At 41.4% G+C, this 18480-nt stretch overlaps 1 protein-coding gene across 7 annotated transcripts in view; it reads right to left on the bottom strand.

The window, feature by feature from the left end:
* Positions 1–18480, bottom strand: part of ptprua (protein tyrosine phosphatase receptor type Ua) — a 317746-nt gene that overhangs the window by 128765 nt on the left and 170501 nt on the right. For all 7 annotated transcript variants that reach the window (XM_051872243.1, XM_051872244.1, XM_051872246.1 and 4 more), the window contains exon 5: positions 7729–7844. In XM_051872243.1, the coding sequence (XP_051728203.1) occupies positions 7729–7844 (116 nt within the window). The remainder of the gene's footprint in view (positions 1–7728; positions 7845–18480) is intronic.

Genomic DNA, 18480 nt, shown 5'->3' with positions numbered 1-18480 from the left:
CTGCTATCAGTGACACATAATATTAGGTACAGTTACCAATTAGAGATATACGTAATACGTTTTATATACATTTTCATGTTATTCGTTGTTCTTATTGAAGCTTTTTTTTTGCCACTGAATAAAAAATAAAGTTAATGGCCACTTTTTTTCTCACAAATCAGAGTTTACATCTCACAATTCTGATGCAATTCTGAATTCAATTTCGAGTTATAAAGTCAGAATTGTGATGTCAGTCAAAAATGTAAAAAAATGTCAGTCTTTTTTTCATCATAATTTGACTTTATAACTCACAATTGCGAGTTTATATCACACAATTCTGAGAAAAGAAGCCAGAATTGCAAGATATAAACTCACAATTGTGAGAAAAAAGAAAAAAAAGTTTATATCTCTCAATTCTGACTTTATTTCTTGCAAATGCGAGTTTATGTCCTGCAGTTTTGACTTTATATCTTGCAGTTCTGACATTATAACTCGCTATTGCGAGTTTATATACTGCAATTGTGAGAAAAAAAGTCAGAATTGCAAGATGTAAACTCGGAATTGTGAGAAAAAAAAAGTCAGAATTGTAAGTATAAGTGAGTCACAATTATCTTTTATTTTTTTATTCCTTTGAGGAAACAAGCTTCCATATGTTCCATTACATTTTAAAAGGAAAATTAATATTTCTCCCCTGATACATTTACCTAGACATTTTTGTTACTTTTGTGACTGCAAACCACATAAAATAATAAAGCTGTATTGGTGATAATGATGATCTTTATCACAAAAAGAAAAGGAGTATTACCTAATATAAAGGTATTAATATCTTACACAGTGTTCTTCTCAACCATATTTATCTTGTATCAAGGTTTAATAGATATTTTATTAAAAGAAATGTGCATTTTAGCAATTTTGGGTTGCGCTTTGTCGACTGCAAAACATTCTTTAAAGGTAAGACATAAAATAATATATTTAGCAATATTTTTCTTAAAACAACAGAGAAAAAAAAGTGCCAAAATATACAGACAATTCAAGGTGTACTGCCTAAAAATGTCATCGTATGCAGTTTTCTTCCTAAGCACACTTACCTTGTTTTAAAGATGTAAAATATTTTTGTAAAATATTTTACTTGATTCACCGTTCCCATTCAGTCGGTCACGTTCGACGTACGTCGGACAGACCGACGAATAGGAATCTCGCTAGAGAGGCCAATCTACTTCGAGTGTAACTACAACGAGCCAATGCACATTGGCATGCAATCATATGCATCAGCTGCTCGCCTCGCAGCGCGTGTATATAACGAGCAGCAGGTGCGTTGCATCTTCAGCTTTTCGCTTCGGAGCCGAACCTCAGGGTTACTACGGAGTGCATCAAACTAGAAAGACGAGCCGTTGCGGGACTTCTCTGTTGTGCAGGCGGACAGCACTGCAGCGGGCCGGTCTCCTTCCTTTGTGTTGCCGAGGAGCAAATTCAGAGCCGTTCTCACGGCTGGTAGAGCGGTGCGCTTGGAGCGCTAAAAAGCTGTTCTGACAGCTGGTGAGACGGTTGTGAGGAGGGAGTGCACACGACAGGCTGCACTACTTCCCTGTCTGTGTTGCTGCGGCTTTTTCCCCTGCGTGCTTCGGCACGTAAAGAGCGAGTCCCTAAAAGAGCTTACACAAGTAGATTCGCGTCTTTTTAAAGATGTCGTTCTACTTGTGTGTTTCTGGATGCGGTCGTTATCTATCACCGCGGGATGGTCACCAACGCTGTATCGCGTGCCTGGGCTTAAGTCACGCTGAAGCGGCGTTTGTGGATGAGTCATGCACCCATTGTGGGAAGATGACCATCTCGGAGTTGCGATCTAGACTCCAGTTCCTGCAAAGGGGCGGAGTCCCGGTGCCGTTGCCTCGTTCCAATCCTCCTCAGAGGGTTGCTGCGGGCAGCGGTGCTGGTGATCTGAGGATCACGGTGAGCGCGCTTCCTTCGGGGAACCAACCCCCTAGGAACCCTCATCCCTCCTGCACTCCGCAGCCAGTAGAGCTGCCGGGGGAGCGCGGTGGACCACCCCAGAGGTGCGTACCATCCGTATCCTTCGGAGCTCCCCAAGATGATAGGATGTCGATCGCTGCATCGGAGGGTGAGCCTGATACTTCGGGGGATGATGATTCGGCGCAGCTGCCTCCTTCAGGAGTGACAACTGTGCCCGATTCGGACCCGGAAATGATGGCTATGCTTGCCCGGGCCGCCAACAGGGTTGGGCTCGTGTGGAATCCTCCACCGTGTCCCGAACCCTCGAGGCTGGACGATTGGTTTCTCGGGGTGGCCAGGGCTGGTTCTCAGCCCCCCACCCCAGTTCCTTTCTTCCCGGAGGTGCATGAAGAACTCACTGGCACATGGACGGCACCTTTTACTGCCCGAAACCGTGTCGGTGGGTCCTCCTCCCTCACCACCCTTGATGGCGGGGCGGCTAAGGGTTATACGCGCATACCCCCTGTGGAACGGGCCGTTGCTATGCAACTGTGCCCTAACTCCACCTGGCGGGGGGAGCCGTCTCTCCCTTCCCGGGCCTGTAAGTACTCGTCGGACCTTACCGGCAAGGCTTATCAGGCCTGTGGGGAAGCCGCCTCTGCCTTGCACGCTATGGCGTTGCTGCAGGTCCATCAGGCCAAGGCACTGAAGGACCTGCACGAGGGTGGTCATGACCCACAAGTTCTTCAGGAGCTTCGGGCCGCGACGGACCTCGTGCTTCGTGCGACGAAGGTCACGGCGCGGTCTGTGGGTCGTGCGATGTCCACGCTAGTGGTCCAGGAGCGCCATCTCTGGCTGTGTCTTGCGGACATGAGGGATACCGACAAAGTCAGGTTTCTTAATTCCCCCGTGTCCCAGACCGGCCTCTTCGGCGACGCGGTCGAGAACTTTGCCCAGCAGTTCTCGGCTGTACAGAAGCAGTCTGAGGCGATCAGTCACATCCTGCCGAGGCGGTCAGCTGCTGCACCTCCACCGCCCGCGGCCCCTCAGACTGCTCGTCGCCGAGGGCGCCCTCCCGCGGCCGCCCCCGCTCCCGCGCCCCAGCAGCAGCCGTCATCCAAGCGGCGCCGTGGAGCCGGTCGTGGTCAGGGTGCCCAGCCCGTCCTGCCCGCCCCCAAGAAGAAGGGCGGCAAGGCCAAGTCCAAGAGGCCCTAGGACGGGCGACCCGGAGATGGAGGGGACTGCTCTTCAGGAGATGGTGACCGCACCACTCCTTCCCCCGGAGGAGGGCCGGGTGGAGAATCCTTTGTTTCCTTTTGTTTGTGTTCCGCCGCTGGCCCAACAGCCAGCGGTACCCAAATTCTCAGTAAAAGAGCAGTTTCCTTCATCTCCGGGTCCGAAGAGGGCTCGGAGAGCAGTGGGAGGGCAAGAACCTCACCACTCTCATCCCCCTCTTCTGTCGCCAGCGGACAGCAGCGAGCGGCGGGTAACCAAAGCCTTGACCGCTCCCTCTGTCCTCCCGTGGAACCAGGTAAGTGTTGCACATCACACTGTGACGCCGCTCCGGGCCGCCTCGCAAAGAGAGCCCCCCGGGCCGCGTCCCTGGTTTCCACCTCGCTGCCCCACTGCGGGTACGCCTGCGGTCCCTTTGGTCCCGCTTGTTCGGTCTCTGAGTGCCTGGCTAGCGCTCCCCAGGCCGTCTCGCTGGCTCATTCGGACCGTCAGGCTCGGCTATGCGATTCAGTTCGCCCGGCGTCCCCCCAAGTTCAGGGGTGTCCTCTTCACTACAGTGAAAGATGTAGATGCCCATGTCTTGCGTGCGGAGGTCGCGGTCCTACTGGCGAAGGACGCGATAGAGCCGGTCCCTCCAGCCGATATGAGGTCAGGGTTCTACAGTCCCTACTTCATTGTACCCAAGAAAAGCGGTGGGTTACGACCGATCCTGGATCTGCGAGTTTTGAATCGGAGCCTTCACAAGCTACCGTTCAAAATGCTCACACAGAAACGCATTTTCGAGTGCATCCGTCCCCAGGATTGGTTTGCAGCGATCGACCTGAAGGACGCGTACTTTCATGTTTCGATTCTTCCGCGTCACAGGCCATTCCTGCGCTTCGCGTTCGAAGGTCGAGCATATCAGTACAGAGTCCTACCCTTCGGGCTGGCCCTGTCTCCCCGCGTCTTCACGAAGCTCGTGGAGGGAGCCCTTGTTCCCATGAGAGAACAGGGTGTTCGTATTCTCAACTATCTCGACGACTGGCTCATTCTGGCACAGTCTCGGGATCAGTTGTGCGAACACAGGGATTTGGTGCTCAGACACCTCAGCCAGTTGGGTCTTCAGGTCAACTGGGAAAAGAGCAAACTCGCCCCGGTGCAGAGGATCTCTTTTCTCGGTATGGAGTTGGATTCGGTCGAACAGATAGCACGCCTCACAGAGGAACGTGCTCAGTCGGTGTTGAACTGCCTGAATACGTTCAACGGCAGGACAGCGGTTCCACTGAAATTTTTTCAGAGGCTCCTGGGGCATATGGCGGCCGCAGCGGCAGTAACCCCGCTCGGTCTGCTTCATATGAGACCGCTTCAACACTGGCTCCACGGCCGGGTCCCGAGATGGGCGTGGCAACGCGGCACGTTCCGGGTGGCAATCACTCAGGAGTGCCGCCAAACCTTCAGCCCGTGGTCGGACCCCTTGTTTCTTCGGGCTGGAGTACCCCTAGAGCAGGTGTCCCGGCATGCTGTGGTATTCACGGATGCCTCTGCCACGGGCTGGGGTGCCACGTACAACGGGCATGCAGTGTCAGGGGTGTGGACGGGCCCCCATCTGCATTGGCACATCAACTGCCTCGAGTTGCTAGCGGTACGCCTTGCTCTGAGCCGCCTCAAAGGGCCGCTACGGGGCAAGCATGTACTGGTCCGGACGGACAACACTGCGACCGTTGCGTACATCAACCGTCAAGGTGGTCTACGCTCCCGTCGCATGTCGCAACTCGCCCGCCATCTCCTCCTCTGGAGTCAGAAGCATCTGAGGTCGCTTCGTGCCATTCATATTCCCGGTGTGCTCAACCGTGTGGCCGACGAGCTTTCACGAGCTGCGCTGCCAGGAGAGTGGCGACTCCACCCCCAGGTGGTCCAGCTGATTTGGAGAGAGTTCGGAGAGGCTCAGGTAGACCTGTTTGCCTCACCAGAAACCTCCCATTGCCGGTTGTTTTACTCCCTGTCCGGGGGAACACTCGGAACAGACGCACTGGCGCACAGCTGGCCCCGGGGCCTTCGCAAATATGCGTTTCCCCCAGTGAGCCTACTTGCACAGACCCTGTGCAAAGTCAGGGAGGACGAGGAGCAGGTTCTGCTAGTTGCGCCCTATTGGCCCAACCGGACCTGGTTCCCAGAACTCTCACTCCTCGCGACAGCCCCTCCCTGGCCCATTCCTCTGAGGAAGGACCTTCTTTCTCAGAGACGGGGCACTCTCTGGCACCCGCGTCCAGACCTCTGGAAACTCCATGTCTGGTCCCTGGACGGGACGCGGAGGTTCTAGGTGACTTACCCCCCGAGGTACTTAACACCATCGCTTCGGCACGTGCTCCGTCTACGAGACGGGCTTACGCCTTGAAGTGGAACCTGTTCGTCGAGTGGTGTTCTTCTCGTCGAGAGGACCCCCGAAGATGCTCGATCGGTGTCGTGCTTTCCTTCTTGCAGCAGGGGTTGGAGCGTAGGCTGTCCCCCTCCACCCTCAAAGTCCATACTGCTGCTATCTCCGCTTATCATGACCACATAGATGGCAAATCTGTTGGTCAGCACGACCTGGTCGTCAGGTTCCTCAGGGGGGCGAGGCGGTTAAATCCTCCTCGTCCTCCCTCCATACCCTCTTGGGACCTTGCTCTGGTGCTGAGAGCACTTCAGATTGCTCCCTTTGAGCCCTTGCAATCGGCAGACTTAAAGATTCTGTCTATGAAGACTTTGCTGCTGGTTGCATTGGCCTCCATCAAGAGGGTAGGGGACCTGCAGTCTTTTTCGGTCGACGAATCGTGCCTGGAGTTCGGGCCGGGTGACGGCCATGTGGTACTGAGACCCCGGCCTGGCTATGTGCCCAAGGTTCCTACCACTCCCTTCAGGGACCAGGTAGTGAGCCTGCAAGCGCTGCCCTCGGAGGAGGCAGACCCAGCCCTGGCTTTGCTCTGTCCAGTTCGCGCTTTGCGACTGTACATAGACAGAACTCAAAGCTTCAGGACCTCAGACCAGCTCTTTGTCTGTTACGGAGGCCAGCAGAAGGGAAAGGCTGTCTCCAAGCAGAGGATGGCCCACTGGATAGTGGATGCCATCGCCCTGGCTTACCAAGCTCAGGGCGTGCCCTGCCCGCTCAGATTGCATGCGCACTCCACGAGAGGCGTCGCATCTTCCTGGGCGCTGGCTCGTGGCGCCTCGCTAACGGACATCTGTAGAGCTGCGGGCTGGGCGACACCTAACACGTTCGCTAGATTCTATAGCCTTCGTGTCGAGCCGGTCTCCTCCCGTGTTCTCACCTCAGGTCAGAGGCACGGAGAGGCCCCGGCTTAGTGTCGGCTTGCTGCGCTTACATGCGCTTTTTTCTCCAGAGAGTCCCTACAAGGCAGACCCTGTTGAGTCCTCCGATCTCCCTTCGGCAGCCGACGTGGCGGAGCGTCTGGCGCTAGGCCTATACTCCGTTGTATCCTTGAGAACCGGGTTTAGGCTGGGTACCATATGTGTGACCCTACTGGGATCCCATATGTCTAGTTCCACGGTTGCTCCTAAACGAAGCCCGTGTCTTTCCCTCTGGGAGTACCCACCTCTCATCGAGTTGGAGTCACCCCAGTTCTTCCATATGTAGTACAGCCTACGGGTTAGTCCATATGTACTTCTCCACTTAACTCCTTCGGGAAGGATGTGGCTTCCGCAGCGTTCCTTTCCCAACGGAAGGGTACGCTTTCCCAGCGTTATCCAATAGTCTCACTGAATGGGTTTTGGGGAACAGCAGTGATCGACACTCTCTGTGTTAGCCCTGTCCCACCGTCCGTAGGCAAGGGGGTTCAGGTGGCTTACAACAGAGCGCTGGAAGGGGGCAGCCCCTGTGGCGCTTTGGTAGGGATTCCTATTCGTCGGTCTGTCCGACGTACGTCGAACGTGACCGACTGAATGGGAACGTCTCGGTTACAAAGGTAACCCTCGTTCCCTGAAGGAGGGAACGGAGACGTACGTCCCGTCGCCACAGTCGCTGTACCCCGCTGATGCTGCCGCCTATCCGGTTCGGCTCCTCAGCGAAAACCTGAAGATGCAACGCACCTGCTGCTCGTTATATACACGCGCTGCGAGGCGAGCAGCTGATGCATATGATTGCATGCCAATGTGCATTGGCTCGTTGTAGTTACACTCGAAGTAGATTGGCCTCTCTAGCGAGATTCCTATTCGTCGGTCTGTCCGACGTACGTCTCCGTTCCCTCCTTCAGGGAACGAGGGTTACCTTTGTAACCGAGACGTTATTCAAGTATGACTTTTGTACATTTTTATAACACTGCGCATAAAGTAGAGATAAATGACATTTAATAATAAAATAATTCCATCTATCCTCTACACATCAAATAGGGCCGGGAAGTGCAATTGCCTCTGCTTAATTAAAAAGGAAGTGCACTGAATTTTAATGAGTTTTTTTCTTCTTCTGTTTCTGAAGGTCACATGTTTCCGACTTCTAGCAGTTTAACATCCCAAATATTGTTTTTCTAAGCTTGCTGCATGCTTCATTAAGCAATAGCAGCTTATTAAAATTCAAATTCCCTCACACACACTAACCTCCATCAGGAAGGGATCAGTCTTAGCAGATCGTCCGGTTGCCACACACTGAAATGTGGCGTTCTGCCCTGCGTTCACCTCCACATCCCCGAGTCTGGAGAAATGAGGCACTTTATCTGTGGAAAAAGAGAAGTAACAATTATTACTATGTTAAGCAAATTAAAACTGTAATCAAGTTAATTGCATGACATACTTAATCTGTGATTCATTAATCAAATGAATCACAGTTAATCCCATATGAATATTTTTTGTCACAGTCACGTTCAGTTGGTTTTGGTTTTTACATGTGTTGCTTTGCTCTAGTTTCCCGCCACTCATCAATTACAATGGACACTAACACTCATCATCACAGCTGTTCGTATTTTAGTTAATCATAACTGTGTATTTATTTAAGTTTCTGCCTGTTATGTTTAGTTGTCCGGTTAATATTACACTAACAAGTATGTACAATTGTATTGCCATTTTGTAAAAATTATAAAAACTATTTTAAGGTAATGTGATATTCTTTAACATGTAAATACCATGGTAAATGCATATAATCATCATTTTTTCACATTGGTTCATTTTCCTGTTACCTAGTTATCAGTTCTGTTTTGTCATTGGTTGTTTATGTCATGTGATTATCCATTGTCTTTTATTTAAGCCCCCATGTTTGCCATGGTCCTTGTTGTGTGTTGAAGTATGTATGCTGTTCCATGTTCCAAGTTCCAAGGGCCTCATTTATAAAACTTTTCATAGATTTCATCCTAAAAGTATATGTATGTACAAAAGCTAGATTCTGCATACGCACAAAAGTTTGTAAAAAATGCTACGGTGAAAAACAGTTAATTGGTTTACAGAAAGTTTCCGTACTATATACGGTAAAAATACTGTTACATTTACAGTTTTTGGAAGTGAAAAATAATATTTCACTATATAATAGTCATTGTATAATTTACAGTGAAAACTCGTAAGTTGACATCCCCACAATTCCCTGCAAGACACATCACATTTGATGCATTTTCGTTGAAATAACTTTTCTTAGTTTTTTCTAATAAGTTATGTACATTAGGGTTTTCTGTTACATCTAATGTTGTTAAATTAATGTTTATTGCATTTTTAAAATTTCATGTGTGTTACCATGATGGTGTTTAGTGTTTGTGTGAATGACACTGTGTGTACCTTCTATATATTAGTATTGTTCTTCTCAGCTTGTGGAAAAGCTGCATGTGATGAGCTTTGATTCATCATGTGACTCTCATCACCACTGTGTTTGGTCGTTGTCAGTGTATTACAAATGTTCAAAACGTATATTAGTACTTCAATAGGTTGGTAAATTAACATTATATCAGTTACCGTAAATTTAATGGATTTTTTTTACAGTGTGTAAAATAAAGTTATGAACTGTAATTATTACAATATAAACCTTTAAGTTATACGGTTTTGAACTATAAAATAGACAGTAAACTAAGTGCTGTTCCGTAAAATCTAAAACGTTGCTACCGTATTTTTTACGGTAAAGTTCGGGCAACCACAGCTGCAGTTTTTTACCGTAAATTTTAGAGGGAATTTTTTTTACAGTGTAGTTTTACTATGCATAACCTCATCTGCATATCATTTCCATGGTTAACACGATCAAAGACATTGGAAAATATTAGATACAGATTATAAATGCCATTTGTGCCGTACACATTACACTGCTAAAAATCATCCAATATCCTTGTTATGTTTTAGAATAAATATATCAAAATATCCATAAAAAAACAAAATTGTATAAAATACTTCTCAGATAAAGATTTCATTAATTTCCACTTGCCAAATAGTATTTTAATTGTTTTAAACAATTCAAATCAAATAAAATTTATGCAGTTTTGCTGAACATATGAACATGAACATCTTTTAGGATATTTATAGGCTATTTTTAGTAGAAACAGATAGAACTACTTATTTATTGAAGTGTAAATACAATTGTCTGTCTTGGCGAGTCACTGACAAAGTATTTTAAAAAAGAAACGTGCAAATCTTACCCTTTTACTTCAAGTTCTATCCTTCAAATACAGTGGTATTTTTCATAATTGTTTGAAGATGCCTTCATGTCTGCCATAATATCGAAGTAATGTGCATCACTGATCATAGTTCTCGCTAAAAATATTTTGTCATAACATGAGATCTGCAGTTTAGTTTAAAGAGGTATTATTGTGCACCTAGCACGCCTCATTGTCATTAAAACAGCGTGTCACAGGAAAAGTGATCAGAAGTAGCACATCCATCTAAATTCAAATAATTTTTGTTTAACTTCTTTGTAATGACTTTATGTAATTTCATTGCTTATCGCTATCCATGAAATTGGAATGTTAATGTAAATGTGTATATCAAAACAGAGTTTAAAATCATTCTGTTTACTTCATTACTTTTCTCACTCTAGTAAAAGTGTTTGTACGCATGGTCTAGAGTTTCCGTACGGTGCGCACATGTTTACAGTAAGTTTATTTTTTATAAATCCCGATATGTGCTTGGAAAATTCCGTACACATATTTCTATGGCCATTTTGTGTGTACGCAATGGTTATAAATGAGGCCCCAGGTCATTGTTTATAGTCAGGTCCAGCTCAAGTTTCATGTTTTGTTTTGTTTCATGTCTTGGATGAAGTTTATGTTTCAAGATCTTCACGGTTGTTAATAAACTGCTCTTGGGTTCTTTACACCATCATTCTTGTTCCATCGGATATAAGGTTAGATATAATTATAGTAGTTGTATTAACTATTCATTCATTTTCGGTTTATAATTCATTATGTGGTGATATTGAGATTTATGAAACCGTTGAGGTTTTGTTCAATTTAAAACAATTTGGTGTAGTGACAAGCCAAATTACTATCATCATATTATTTATGGGCATAACAGGCAGTGCATATAATTTCTATTCATATTAATTTAATGATCATTTTTGTATGTGTTTGTGGATATTTTTTTCAATATTCCCTGTAGTATTTGTTGTCTTTTCTTACTTCTTAAATCTTTTTAGCCCTCACCTTTTTCCAATAAAGTGCAAAATAAAAATGATTTATACCATTTCCATAGTTGTTATGCAGTCCATTCATATCACTTATCTTTAAGCGTCATGTTTTGTCTTCATGCCTACGGAATGCCTCATTTGTTCTTATCTGCCTGTGCTTGTCAGCTCAGTATCAAATCATTACACGCTCTCGATATCAAGAGCACCGGTGCCATAACATGTCTGCACTTCACTTATTCCCGACACTTTGCTGAAAATACAAGCACTACCAGATTTATTTTCTGTTAGAGTGAATCTGAGTGAATAAACAAAACAAAATAGCCAATCGGACAGGAAGTAGACGTTCAATTCCTATTATCCTTCTATATTTTTCAGAGCATCATACAGAAAAGTCTCCAAGCGCTGAATGCTTAAAACACTCACAAACCACCATCTAAAGAGAATTTTAAAGCTTTTACCTAAAGACGGGTTCTTGAAAAGCACTTTGTTCGCTTCCACACAATACATCTCTTCAGTGGCCTTCCAGCTCTCATCTATAATTGCATCAGTCTGCTAACACGTCACTAATAAGTGAAGTTTAATGATGGCTTTCTTATGGCAATGATTTAAAAAAGGCAGATGTGAATGGATACAATGAAATCTCAGTTTGTTCTGCCTGAGTGAGCTGCAAGGCCAGAGCTGTATGGTGTTTTATTGACTGTTTAATAGGTAACTTATAATTTGAATCAAGATGTTGGTGGTTTAACTGCCATTTTTGTTGCTGTAATACCATGTGAGTGTATTGGTTGCACTGAAGCATTCCCTGTTATTGAATATGAGAGTAAAATAACATTGATTTTAAGGATGAGTATTAAGTCTAGTCTCAAACATACGTGATGGCAGCAATTTTCAGAGGAGAGTAAATCTTTGTTCCTCTACTTGTGAGAGTTTGTGCGCTGCTGACACATAGAACTTCAAGCTCCAACACAGCAAAAAAAAGTGCCATTATGTAAACAATGTGCTGACTAGCGATGGTCCAATTTGAACTGAAATCACAAAAATATTGCAAACCATAACAATGTACCCATCATAGTGTTTTATTATTGTAGATAATATTTTGGAAAAATTGAGGACACTTACAACAATGTTTACAGTGTCCACCACAGAAGAAAATATCATATGATTCTAGTCACATGGTGTTGTGATAAACCTTTTTTAGTTGCATGGGGTTGTTCAGTCAGTAATAATTTAAATATATATATATATATATATATAAAAACTTAAAAATTAATAAAAGACTATTTCAATCAAACTGAAACAAAGGATGCACAAAATATTTGTGCGATAACATATTTTTGCTTTTTGGTAACACTTTACAATAAGGTTCATTAGTTAACATTAGTTAACATGAACTAATAATGAACTGCACTTGTACAGCATTCATTAATCTTTGTTAATATTAATTTCAACATTAACTAATACATTATTAAAATCTTGTTAACATTAGTTAATACACTGTGAACTAACATGAACAAACAATGAACAACTGTATTTTCATTAACTAACATTAACGAAGATTAGTAAATACAGTAACAAATGTATTGCTCATGGTTAGTTCATGTTAGTTAATACATATTATGTTTTCCATAATGGATAAAAATGATTTTTTTTTTTTTTTTTCTGAAGAAAATTGTAGAGAAAGTTAACAGTAACTGTTGGACTGTTAGCATGATAAAACCCTCTCTTTACATCACTAAATGTATCCCTTTAACATAAAGACTTTTACAGCTATCAAAGCAGCTTTTTCATAAACATTTTTTTTTATGATAATGCTGACCGTTCTTACTGTTGTTTCCATCATCTCTTGACATGATCAAGGCAAAACTTTTAAAATCATGGCTCAAGACATTTTTTTTTTTTTTACATTATATTTGTCCTCAGTCCTTCTGTTTTTGAATATAAGAACACCTCCTATGTGAAAGATCTTCAAAGAAACAACTGGTGTCTTGTTAACATGAACCTGAACTTTTCCTTGAGGCTGATTAGTTGTTCAGACATTCGGACAACCCTCCGTCTAGTCGATTTAGAAAATATCCGTAAAGCAAACAAGGAAAATGTAGGACAGACAAGCCTGTCTGCTCTGGTTGTGACTCCAGAGGCATAATTTTGCTCTACTTCTGGAACCATGTGGTATCTGAGCAAAAACCTTACAGCGCTGCCTTTGGCAAGAGCACAGGATTCTGGGTAAACACAATGGCCTGTTTTTGTCACAATGTCTCTATAGTTCACAGACATCCTAAATCTGGCCACTGATCAGTGAATCTAAAACTGCTTAATGGAATCCTCCCATAATCCATATTCCTTCTCTTTGAATTTCTGTTTGCCAAATTCTTATAAATATAGCTTTGTATTCATGATGATTTCATATGTGTAAAAACAAAAAAAAACAAAAACAAAAACAAAAAACACATTTACAACAGTTTTATACAACAAAATTTTTGGACCAAAAATAACAAACATTAATGGAGAAAACATATACATAAACTATTATATATCACCATACTTGCCCAGTTATCATAGTACATTAAGACAATTGTTTTGTTTGTTTTTTTGTTATTACAGGTTTTCTGAAACGTTATTTTTAAATATGCAAATGATGCACTCTGTAACACTTTATTTTAGGGTCTTTTAACTAGTTGCTTATTAGCATGCATATAACTAGAATATTGGCTGTTTATTAGTACTTATTAAGCACATATTAATGCCTTATTCTGCATGACCTTATTCTACATTCTTAATCCTACCCAATACCTAAACTTAATTACCTTACTAACTATTAATAAGCAGTAAATTAGGAGTTTATTGAGGGAAAAGTTGTAGTTAATAGTTTATATGTGTTCCCTATACTAAAGTGTTACCATGCACTCTAATCTAATTAAATATTCACTAATTTGCATAGATTTTCAGATCATAAATCTGAAGATTGGATTAAGCCAAGTTCAAAATTATTTTTTCATTTAGTTAACATATTAGCTATAAAGGTTTTTACAGGGAGGATTTTGGATACCTTTTACATAAATCAAAAAATAATGTCAACAGTCAGAAAAAAACACCATATATTAAAAAAAAAAAAAAAAATATATATATATATATATATATATATATATATATATATATCAGGCAAATGTTATATGAACAAACCCTTCTGTAAAATCCTTGAGAATATAGATAATACTGCAAAATTTGAGCAAAATTATTACTGTTATACTTTGTTCTCAAATTGTTAATGTTAACAACATCAGCATTGCGTGACTATGTGTATTTAGTGTGTATTAGCGTTATGGATTTCAATTTCTGTAGCCACTCCACAGTCCAACGTCTTGCTTTTGACTACAGGTGAATCTCCAGTTGTCACTGATGATTGTCATTTGGACCTTTCTGGATTACAATCCGCCATCAAAATGATAAGTTTAATTATTTTTTTCCTCTGCTGTGAGAAAAGGCTATAAATGATCCGCTACAAGCAGCATCCTCACGATATAGCTGCTAGCTAGGACTCCTTCCTTTCTGTTTATAGACGTGACGTAAAGACAAACTGCTGCATGCTCGAATTTCCGGCAGAAACCCACCAGTACCGCTCTTATTATAAAATATCATTACAAACTTACCGTTGTGAATCGAGTTAAGGTAAGGAAATAGTTTTGAACACTGGCTGGTTATGTACATGCTCAAAAATTGATTTTGGATCATTTTTCACCAAAAAAAATTACGGACTGCAGCTTTAAAGATATGCATTTTAATTGAAATCTAGAGATATAAATAGATAAAGTAAATGGATGTTTTCTTTACACTAAAAGAAGATATGTTATGGAAGCAAGATAGCCCAGAATCTAAAAAAAAAAAAAAAAAGAAAAAAAAAAAAAGCTTTGCCTGTAGTGTCTTGCCTTAATGCAGTAATACACAATTTTCTTTACTGTTCGAATACATGGAACTACACATCTTAATTTGGTAACACTTTATAATAACTGCACACTATGAAGCATTAGTTAAGCATTAGTAAACAGTCAATTCATCATTTATAAAGCATTAATAGATATTAATAAGCAGTTTATAAATACACCTATAAATGTTTTGTTCTTGATTTATAAGCATATCTATAATGTGTTTAATAATTGTATTTTCATACTTTATTAATGATCAATTTATCATTTCTAAATTAAGTATTACATTATTTACAAACCAGTTATTTAGTTGTCGTCAGTGGTTCATAAGATCATTTAGGAAATGTAAGTAAATGATTAATAAACTATTTAAACTCATATTTATACATCTTATTATTTAGACCTATAGTAATAGTTACTCAGTGTGTTAATAAATGTTTTATTAACACATATTCCTACTGTAATTCATGATTAATTCAGGTAGTTATAAGACATTTAGTAGTGGTCAGTTAACTTTTGCTGTGAGCTCATCTGAAGTGAGGACTATTTATGCCTCATAAAGCTTTTATAAAGGAGATTTAAAGGCTCAGTGATCTTCTGCACTGCTGTTCCCTAATGTTTTAAAGTTAGTACTGAGGTAGTTTTGATACTGTGAAATATTTTATTACATTATTATTGTATTTTGCACTCCTGTAATCCAGTGTTGGCACTGGTAAATTTTTATTCAGCAATGTTTACACTTTACAGAAATTTATTTTTATATCAGATTGCAAAAGCTTAGTTTCATTTTACTGCACAGTTATGTTTTCTGGAGGAGTACAGGGATTTTCACTTTCTGTGAAATTGCAGAGGTTTACTTTTAATCAAGTTACCTATCGTAAAGATTAATTTTTTTTTTCCTTGAAATAAATATTTCTATGTTCTGTAGCTCTTAAATCTCCTTTATAAAAGCTTTACGAGGCATGAATAGTCCTCACTTGAGCTCACAAAAATAGTTAACTGACAACTACTAAATGTTTTATAACTACCTGAATTAATCATGAATTGCAGTATAAATATGTGTTAATAAAGCATATATTAACACACGGAGTAACTATTACTATATGTCTAAATAATAAGATGCATAAATGTACATTTAAATTGTTTACTAATAATTTACTTACACTTTATAAATTATCTTATGAACCACTGACAACTCCTAAATAACTGGTTTGTAAATAATGTAATACTTAATTTAGAAATGATAAATTGATCATTAATAAAGTATGAAAATACAATTATTAAACACTTTATAGATATGCTTATAAATCAAGAACAAAGCATTTATAGGTGTATTTATAAACTGCTTACTAATGTCTATTAATGCTTTATAAATGATGAATTGACCATTTACTAATGCTTAACTAATGCTTCATAGCGTGAGTTATTCTAAAGTGTTACCCTTAATTTTTATTTAAACCAATATATATTTATTTATGTTTAAAAAATGTCATGCAGATGCTTTCTTGGAGGAAATATGATCCATATGATATTTGAAAACTGGAATTAATTTTGCCAATTTCTTATATTTGTGTAAGACTTGCTGACCTTTGCACAAAGTCATGGGGGTCTACAGGGGTCTTCTCTGTAATGCAATTTTTATTTTTTATTACTTTGTTCTTACTTTGTTCTTACATGTCAACAAAATAGCTTCCTGATATTCGATTTGATAGCAAACATATTTTACTTAACTACTTTTTTTTTTAAATACATTTATAATGTATTTTTTAATTAATTAATATATTTGGAATTGATATATTACTATATTTGTTATTTACATATAATAATAAATATTAACTAAGGCTTATACAAAACAAGAATAAGCCAGTCCATTCTAAAGTTCCTTCAAGCATGTTGGTTTTGTCAAGTCATGCTAATAAATGTTGGTGTCATGTCTGTTTTGGGTTTTTGTTCATGCTTAAGTTCCATGTCTGTTATTTTGTTCTTGCCATGTCTTATGCTTCCCTAGTCTTGTGTCATGTTCTCATTGGTTTATTCTGGTCATGTGTCATTTTCTCAGATTGGTTCATTAAATTGATTGTGCACAGGTGTCCCTTGTCTGCTCATTAGTCTCTCTGTCTAAACAGCCATCATGTTTCATTGTTCTGGGGTCTAGCTTTGTTCTATGTAACCCGCTGTTAGTGAGTGCTATGTTGTCAAATCAAGTCAAGTCATTCTTAGTGAAGTCTTTGTTTGCGTGGCTCACTTTGGATTATTGTAAATAAAACTGCACTTGAAATTCGTTACAGATGGCCACACACTTTTAAGCTTTAAGCTTTTACGGCCAATTTTTTTTGGCCTGATTTGCACCCCCCAATGATCGAGGGGTGTGGCCCGATTCAAGGTTTGTTGCAACTGACTTTTTGACCAAAAAATCCTCAAATTTGTGGTGTCTTTACAATAATTTTACAGCTCCCAATTGATTCGGAGTGATCTCAAATAGCCAATGAGAGCGAGCAAGCTTCACCAACCAGATGTTGGGAAAGAAGATTGACTTGTACAACTATGGCAAAAGTATGAGTGCTTTTACAATGTGTCGTGCAAAAACTATCACAACAGGGCCGACAAGGAAAAGGCATAGGCCCAAACTGCCATGTAGTAGGATGAAACAAGTGAGTCCTCCATATTTATTTTTCATCACATTTGATCGCGTGTGTTTCTGTGAGATCTTGTGTCTTTTGACTTGCCACTGTGAAATCGCTACTACAATCGGCAGGTGTGTGGTCTTGCAGTCTGGGCGAATCATCTAGTGTGTGCGTTTGGAGGATTATAATGTTAAAAAAAAATGGTTTAAACTGTCCTTATGTCTGTGGTCTCCCATGGTTTTAAAATTGGTTAAAGTCTTTGATCACCAAAATGACATATAGTTCATCATAACATGTACATCATACACCCACTATATTGCTAAATCTACCCGAAAATCATATAGTGTATCCGAGGCCTAACAAAGCAAAATTCAAGGATTTGACCGATTTTGTTGGTGAGAACACATGTGGAATAAACAACCAGAAACAAACAAAAAATGTCAAGAGTTGGAAAGGGTAAGTGTGAACGCCTAAGGTTGGGCAGTCTTGTTGTCACACAGCCTCTGTGAAAGTGTGTGTGAACAGATATCTGTTGGGCGGCTCCATCTGCAGAGGACCACAGTGATCTGGTGCTTTTGGGAAACCTGTCTCCATGGTGACAGTCTTTCATCCTGACCCCGGGACAGGTTCTTCCATTGCCATTCAAGACGACAAATGCTTGTTGCTTGAGGTGAGGTTTTTACGGTAAGGGCCTCTGGGTAAATTTTTCAGAGAGAAACAGCAGTTCTGAGGCGAGCCAGACTGTCTTGATCAGACAGCATGTCTCGATAGCTTTTAATTTCTCAGAAACACCCTATATCAGGGCTATTTAACTGGCGGCCAATCATCCGGCACCCACACCACTGATCCTACCCAAGACTACCAGGCGTATTATATGCAAGCCATAAAGTGCGTATCGTATTTTCTACGAGATTACACACACGTACTATTGATACGCATTCTCATGTGATTGGGTTGGGTGGCCGCAGTGGCGCCTGCAGCTGCACTGTTCGTACCATGCACGCTCCTCCGACTGACCTGAGAAACGTTTTCCGTGCGAATATTTCAGCAGTTATTATGTGTGTCCCGTATTTCTGTCGACTGACCCAGTGATACCAATCATTCATGAATTAATCATTCTTTTGTCTCGATTCTTTCTTTTCCGTGAATTGGCCAAACACGCTTGCATGAACGATTTGGATTCGTTCGGACCGCTCTGTCACTGAATCATCAGAAG

Source organism: Ctenopharyngodon idella, chromosome 19 (assembly GCF_019924925.1).
Source record: "Ctenopharyngodon idella isolate HZGC_01 chromosome 19, HZGC01, whole genome shotgun sequence".
NCBI classification, from domain to species: domain Eukaryota; kingdom Metazoa; phylum Chordata; class Actinopteri; order Cypriniformes; family Xenocyprididae; genus Ctenopharyngodon; species Ctenopharyngodon idella.
This window is presented reverse-complemented; position numbering and strand designations above follow the sequence as displayed.